Source organism: Temnothorax curvispinosus, unplaced genomic scaffold (assembly GCF_003070985.1).
Source record: "Temnothorax curvispinosus isolate PA1 unplaced genomic scaffold, ASM307098v1 QBEX01002054.1, whole genome shotgun sequence".
In the NCBI taxonomy this organism is placed as follows: Eukaryota; Metazoa; Arthropoda; class Insecta; order Hymenoptera; family Formicidae; genus Temnothorax; species Temnothorax curvispinosus.
Genome location: NW_020211834.1, coordinates 6771 through 14773, shown reverse-complemented (window position 1 = coordinate 14773; position 8003 = coordinate 6771). Strand labels below are relative to the sequence as shown.

Below are 8003 nucleotides of genomic sequence, written 5' to 3'. Positions count from 1 at the left end.
CCCCGAAACCCCCAGAGATCCAGAAAGACCCGGATGATAGCTCCTATGGACAAGGGATCGGATGTCTCGGGGCCGTCGCAGACCCTGCCAATACAGGATAGGCCGCCCCCGGTCCAACTAGTGGGGCAGGAACAAACGTTCCAGTTGGTGCCGTTGCTGAACAACCCGCCTCCCCCCACTAATGTGGAGGGTGAAGACAACGGGAAGAAAGAGGAGGGAGGCCTCTAGTCTAAACAGCGACTACAATGTCCCAGAAAATTCTCCAGGCCAACCTTAATCACTGTCGCGCTGCCCAGGACCTGTTTTTACAGGCGATGGCCGAGTGCGGCGGTGGCCTGGGGATTGCTGCCGAGCCGTACCGCGTACCGCGAGACCACCCGTGCTGGGCGGTCGATCGGCGCGGCTCGGTGGCTATCACATGGAGGCAGACGGCTGAACCCGTCGCCTGTACTCGTATTGAGACGGGTGACGGGTTCGTAGCCGTCAAGTGGGATCATATCACTGGGTCATATCAAGTGGCGGTGTACGTATCTCCCAATATTAGCTCTGCTCAATTCAACGAGTATTTGGGCAGGCTTTGGGACTGCGTCACAAAAATTCTGCCCGAACCAGTGGTGGTGGCCGGGGACTTCAACGCCAAATCTGCGCTGTGGGGGTCCCCGGTCACGGATACCAGGGGCAAAATATTTGAGAGATGGGCGGCGGGTCTCGGACTATGCATCGTTAACTCCGGGACCACGCAGACCTGCGTGCGGCGCTGGGGGGGCTCCATCGTGGATATCACGTGGACCAGTCCCTACGCCGCGCGCCGGATCACGAGATGGAGGGTGGCTGATGAGACTGAGACCATGTCCGACCACAGGTATGTGGAAATGGACATATCGGTCACCCCCCCGGAAGTCTGGGCTCGCCGCCGGGAATTGCCGCGACGATTCCCAAGATGGGCCCTGAGGAAGATGGATCAGGACAAGTTTCGAGCCTCGATCCAGACTTCCCTATGGGCGGACGACGTTCTCGTCCAATCTGAGGACGTGAAGCGGCGAGGTGGATTCGGGGCATCGTAACCACAGCGTGCGACGTCGGGATGCCCCGATGCAAGACCAGCCCGCGAAAAGCTATGTACTGGTGATCAGGAGATCGCCGAATTGAGGCGCTCCTCCGTCCAGGCGGGTGTGGCTGAGGGCGAGAAGAAGCCGACAGCCAGACAGGATGGTGGAGGCTGGGAAGGGTTACCGCTTTGCCAAGCGGGCCCTCTCCAAGGCCATTCGGGTGGCCAAGGACCGTGCCTGGGAGGAAATGCTCCGTGCCCTGGATCAGGATCCATGGGGGCGTCCATATCAGATGGTTCTGAACAAACTCAGACCATGGGCGCCTCCAACCACGGAAAGCATGGACCCCGAGCTACTGGAGAGAGTCGTCGACGCCCTCTTCCCGGATGACCCGGCAGAGAGGGCGTTCGGCGGTCCCGCTTCACCAACAGTAGAGTGGGACGATGAGCTCGGGGTCTCGATGGAAAAAATGAAGGAGGCTGCCAAACGTCTCCTGGCAGGGAAGGCTCCAGGGCCGGACGGAATCCCAGGCAAAGTTTGGTCCTTGGTCACGGGGAAACTGGCCGAACATCTGAGAGAACTATACTCCAGATGCCTTAAGGAAGGCCGGTTTCCCCAAGAATGGAAGGTGGCGAAATTGGTTCTCCTCCCCAAAGCGGGGAAGCCCGCCGACTCACCCTCGGCGTATAAACCAATCTGTCTGCTGGACGAGGTCGGCAAACTATTTGAGAAAATCATCGCCGACCGAATCGTCCGGCACCTGTCTCGGACTGGTCCGGACCTATCGCCGGACCAGTACGGTTTCCGGAGAGGCCGCTCGACGGTGGATGCTATTGAGCACATCATGGCCCTCTCGGAAGCCGCGGCGGAGGAGGGCAAGGTGACGCTTGGCGTATCGTTTGATGTCGCCAATGCCTTCAACTCCCTGCCCTGGCCGGTCATAAGGGGGGCGTTGGTTCGTCATGACGTTCCCCCCTATTTGATCGCCGTAGTGTTTGACTATCTCCGGGACAGGAGATTGGTCTATACCTCGGTCTATACCGATCGAGACGGTATAGTGAGGGTGAGGTTGGTTGTTCGCGGGATTCCACAGGGGTCAGTACTTGGCCCCCTATTATGGAACCTGGGCTTCGACGCAGTTCTCCGCACCACTCTGCCCCCGGGATGTTGGCTCAGCGGCTTCGCTGATGATATTTTCCTGGGGGTAAAGGGGGACGATTGGGAGGAGGCCAGGAACATCGCCAATGTCGCGGTGGCGGCCGTGGTGGCCTCGATGAAGAAGGTGGGCCTCCGGGTGGCCCCCCAAAAAACGCAGGCGGCGTACTTTTACGACCGCCGCGCCGTGGGGAATCCGCCCGGAGTTTACATCACAGTAGAAAAAACCCGCATCCCCGTGGGGGCTCAGATAAAACTTCTGGGCCTCTGGTTGGATGGAACTTGGAGCTTTGGCGAGCACTTTGCTCGCCTGGCTCCCCGAGTTAAGGGTGTGGCAGACGGTCTGGCAAGACTTATGCCAAACCTAGGAGGGGCGAGCGGACGTGCTCGCCGGCTGTATGCCGCAACTGTGCACGCCGTGGCACTCTATGGCGCCCCTGTTTGGGCATCAAAGGCGGAGGGCTCCAGGCGCATCAAGATGCTGCTGCGTCAGATGCAGAGGCCTGTAGCCTTAAGAGTGTCACGAGCATATTGCACAGTGTTACACGCGGCGGCGACTGTCCTGTCCGGACTCCCCCCATGGAGCTAGCTGCAAGGCAGCGAGCCGACACGCATCAGCGAATGAAGGAGTTGAGAGCCCGGGGGGGACCAATTCCGGATAGGGCACGCCAAGCCATTAGGCTCCAAGAAGCGACGGTCCTGCGGAGAAAGTGGCAGGAATATCTCCGCATCCCACTTTAGCCGGGAGAAGGACCGTCGACGCCATCCAACCTTGCCTGGACGAGTGGCTGGGTAGACGGCGATGCGGGTTATTATATCATGCGACGCAGGTGCTCACCGGGCACGGCTGCTTCGATGAGTACCTGCGTCGCATTGGGAAAGAGGCCACCAATAGGTGCCACCACTGCAATGCGGAGAGGGACACGGCGCAGCACAAGCTGGAATTCTGTCCGGCGTGGGATGTGCAGCGCCGTGTCTTAAAAGGGAGTGTTGGGGACGACTTGTCCCTGTCGGCGGTCGTGGCTGCGATTGTCGACAATGAAGAGAAATGGAGGGCATTCCTGGCCTTTTGCGGCCAGGTAATGTCCTTCAAAGAAGAGGCCGAGAGGATTCGCCGGGGGGAGAGAAACCCTCCCCCGGGTCCGGTGAATGCCCTTCAACATAGATATCGCGGACCGTTAGAAAGACATAACGTCCATTTGTTCGCCCGGTCGTTGCCGTAGGACGAACAGTCGCGGCACCGCACGAGAGCTGATCAGTACCTCCCAGCCCTTCCTCCCCGACGAGAGGGATGCTCGGAGGAGGAGAGATTCGGCGCTTCCGGCGGGGAATCCGGAGCGTCGAACATATACTCTCACAACAATGAGAGGAATGACAGAGTGGATGGTGTCCCCACCCTGTTATAACAACAGATAAATAGGCTTCCAGAGCCACGAGCTAACAACTCAAGGAAGGGAGCCATCATTGGCTCGGCGCCAAGGGCGACCCGGATAGCAATAGTAAATGTTCCCGGGCGCCCTCAACAATGGCGCAGGTAAGGACACCCGTAAGGTTTTAGTGGGTAGGCTGCGCGCGCTGCACTTTATCGAATGCAGCGTGCGTGGAATCCCACACTCCTCTCGTCCTCTCCCCGGCGGGCGGGGGGGGGTCTTCCCCCTCCAATACCAGAGGGGGCTGTTGGGCCATATACCGGGCTTGCCCGGGAACCTAGCAGTAGATTTCCTCACGTTAAAAAAAAAAAAAAAAAGGGGGCTCGCGTGGGTGTCGCTGCGTGGGGTTGTAGCGAGGCGTATCGGTCATCCTCCCAGTAACGAGAAGCTCGCGTCTTTCCTCTCGGGTTCGCTCGAGGGTCGGATGCGAGACGGCGGGGAGCGCTCGCTGTGGTCGAGGGCTCGGAATGCCGCGCGGAGACAATCCGAGAGATTGTCGCTCCGGTGGGAGTGGTGTGCGGCTACCGAGAAGATGATGGTGGTATGCCGGGGTGCCAGGGGCGCGACGGTGAAAATGCCACCAGGAGCTAGCTCCCAGGTGGTACATCGCTTGCGCTCAGCTGTGATAGAGTATTATACAGACCGGCTGTTAAGCAAGCCCGAAGGGGAAGGGGAAGGTGTTCGAGGTGTCGTTGCGGGCGAGGGCGAGCAATCACTTCGCCCGTAATGGCAGCTTCCCCCGCTTCACCGACTGGCGCTTTATCCATCGCGCCAAGTTGGATGTCCTCCCTCCTAATGGTGCACGCCGTTGGGGGGAGCCGGACAAAAGGTGTCGGCGTTGCGGGGGGGCAGCCGAGACCCTTCTCCATGTTTTAAATCATTGCGGCGTCCACTCGGCCGCCATACAGCTGAGGCACGACGCCGTCCTGCACCGTCTCTGGAAAGCTTGTTGGCTTCCGGGAGATAAACGGGTGAACCAGCGGGTCGAGGACGTCGAGGGGAAACTTGAGGGGCTACAACCTGATCTTGTGATCAGGCACGAGCCCTCCAAGAGTGTCGTCATTTGCGACGTGACGGTGCCCTTTGAGAACCGTTGGCAGGCGTTCAAAGACGCAAGGAAGAGGAAACTTGCCAAGTATTCTCTCCTTGCTGAGGCGCTCCAGCGCAAGGGGTACCGTGTGGTCGTGACGGCCTTCGTCGTTGGCGCCCTCGGCTTTTGGGATCCGACTAATGAGGGGGTGCTGAGATTGCTGCGCGTGGACAGCGCATACGCGACCATAATGCGCCGTCTCATTGTCTCGGATACCATTCGCTGGTCAAGAGACATCTACGTGGAAAATGTGTCCGGCGTGCGTTAGTACGCCGCTCCTCCGCGTCCTTCCGCTGATGGGGTGCCGGCCACTCCGCTCCGCGCGATTCGCCGGCGCTGGCCCACCAGCGAATAAGAGCGGCGCTAGTTATCTTCTTTTTTCAGTCCTTGGTGATCCTATGTGTTACGAGAATGAGTGTCGCGTAATTTATTATTTTACACATTAAGTGGCCACGAAGGCCACATAATTTATATTGTAAATAGTTCGATGTCATGCCCACGATATTCTTCTGTGTGTCTTCTTCTTTTCTACTCTTTTTCTTCTTATTTATATATTTTCGCACTTTTGTACTTTTTATCTTATTTTTCCCTTATTTTGTATTCTCTTCTAGGGTTGTGTGGGGTGATGTGCAACACGTTCACTCGTTGCTCGGAAAACATATCCAAAAATCAAATTCTTGAATATATCATGGCTGTATAATGTAGAGGAAGGAAAATACTACAATTCTCTCTCTCTCTCTCTGCGTGATTAGATTTTCAAAATTTAAAATTTTTTCTAAAAATTTTTCAAGTTTTCAAAAAAACGTCTGTTTTAGCATTTTCAAATTTTCTTGGGGTGATGTGCAACACAGGTAAAATTAAAGTAAAAAATGCATGAATATCGACATCAATCGACTTAAATGTTAAATTTGGGCTTCTTAAATACAAATTAATCAAAATCTGGTGAACAAAAAATTTCACTGTATTGTAATCGACCTTTGACAATGGAAATTTCACAAAAAAAATCATTTTTTATTTGATTTCTTATTTATTTATCGCTTAAAAATTAATATAATGAAAGGAAAAACGCAACCGGATGATCGCCTTTCAGCAATTTTATTGCTGCCCAAATTAGCTCGCAATTGACCGGAACAGTGATACCCTTATTTTTATACTTTTGTGGCATAATGACTAAACACATTGAAAAATGCATTAAAACACTTCATATACACATGTTCAATCGTAAAATAGCGATAAACTAGCGAAAAATGAGTGTTGCACATTACCCCCAAAAAAGTGTTGCACATCACTCCAAACACGCTATTTTGCGCGGACTGGCGTAACACCAACACAACGTAAGAACAAAATAAGAAGCTTCCTTCGCCAGTAAATAAATACAAAACAAAAGTCGTTTTTGTTCGACCCGACTGGCCAAATAATAAATATATTTAAATTTCACAACGTTTCAACCGCATTTTCGGTCCTTCTCAAGTGATTCATCAAGCTGTGCATCCTCAAAAACCGCGTACAAAATATCAACGTAAGAAAATCACAAAATCGCTTTGGATTATCAAAAGTACTTAAAAAACTAACAATATAAAAATATTTACCTATAAGATGACTAAAACCAATTCACGAAATTACTATGAATGTGAAAAGCGAAAATTACATTGAGCTCGAGAAATTTAACTCGCTTTTCGTATAGCAAACCAGGGTGCGTGCCATCTCGCGAGTTATTTATCTAAAACAAGGTACTATTGACACAAATAGATGGCAGTATGCGGTTCTGTCAAATGTCGACATGCAGACCAGGAATCGGAAACGTTGCACATCACCCCATGTTGCACATCACCCCACACAACCCTACTTCTTATTTTTATTATTATTTTTCTTGTATCTATCTGTGTGGGCCTCTATGTTCCGCGAGTGAATGCCGCGTACCTTATATTGTATTTTATCCGAGTGTGAGTGTTCCGCGAGACAAGCGTATGCGCAAATTTTTATCCTACGCGATATGCCACACGCGGGTCCCTGGGCCAGTTTTAACTTTTGACGCCCACTTCTCTGTGATAGGCCCAGGGATCATAAAGCTGTGATATTTATATTTCCGTATTTATGACTGCGACTGGGATTAGTCCCCTAGTGCGCCTTGCAATGGCCCACTGGCGGGGGGCCTCTTGTCCCCCGTCCATGATATTATCTAAGACCGGCGTGCGGCCTAAAGTCGTGCCTTTGATTATGTACTCTTGTACCCCGGGGGCTTCGCCCCCGGGGAATTAGTTTTGGAAATAAACGGCTTTTATCTGTGATGTACATGCATAGAATCCGGCACTCCCTCGCCCTTTCCAGGGGGCGGGGGGGTCTCCCTCCCGACTAGAAGGGCCACTGGGTGCATGACTGGTTGTCGCGGCGCTCCCCGATCGGCTTCGGCCGTGACTGGTTGCCGCGACACTCCCCGATCGTGTCCCAGTTGGTCGAAGATTCTTCCACGTAAAACAAAAAGGCGTCGTAGGCTAGTGCGGAATTCTTCAATCTTTTACCTACTCGGATTAGTCGGTTCTCGTCCATGAATGGGGAAAGACACAGAAGATTACTAGTTTTGCTAATGTCGCGGTGATTAATTAAAGAGTTGTATTCATCTGTGAAGGATTGTTTTTGAATGACTTTACAAATTGTGTTCAACGAATTAGTCATTTTTTTGGGTGATACGGCATGGGTTGACGGCTTAGAATTCCGCGGAGTTAAGACTCTAAGGCAATAGGCAATGATATGACAAATTTTGTTCAGATTGGAAAACTTGTTTAGCAGGTCATCGATGACACTGGGATAGAGGGGTGCAGCAACGGCGCAAATCTTCCTTTGTTCAGGAATCTCGTTAAGCAGGACAAATTCACTGCTAGGCCATTGCCAGGTAGTTGTAGAAACGGGGGGCCGTGCCACCACATGTGCGAGTGTATTAGCTCGTTAGGGAGCAGTCCTCGTGATAACACATCGGCAGGATTGTCTGATGACGCAACGTGTCGCCATTGACGTGGTTCGGTTAGTCTCTGTATTTCCCCGACATGGTTTGCCACAAATGGTAACCATTTTCGTGATGGAGAAGAGAGCCAATTTAAGGCTATGGTGGAATCCGACCACAACGTAATTTTTACATTCGACAGGTGAAAGATACTTTGATTTTATGGATCAATTGGGCAAGCAATAACGCCGCTGCTAATTCTAGGCGTGGAAGGGACGTGGCCTTGAGCGGAGCGACGCGAGATTTGGAGCAAAGCAAAACAGACTTGTACTTATTTTGTC

The 8003-nt window shown here is 52.8% G+C and overlaps 1 protein-coding gene across 1 annotated transcript; it reads left to right on the top strand.

Moving 5' to 3' along the window:
* The first annotated feature begins 245 nt into the window (after window positions 1–245).
* On the top strand, window positions 246–1064 carry LOC112468804. The gene has a single exon (XM_025038154.1). It carries the CDS (start codon window positions 246–248, stop codon window positions 1062–1064), a length of 819 nt encoding a protein of 272 aa, XP_024893922.1.
* Window positions 1065–8003: the final 6939 nt, after the last annotated feature.

Bases quoted from the DNA above. Each gene is read 5' to 3' on its own strand.
- LOC112468804 (XM_025038154.1), top strand. From the start codon at position 246: ATGTCCCAGAAAATTCTCCAGGCCAACCTTAATCACTGTCGCGCTGCC.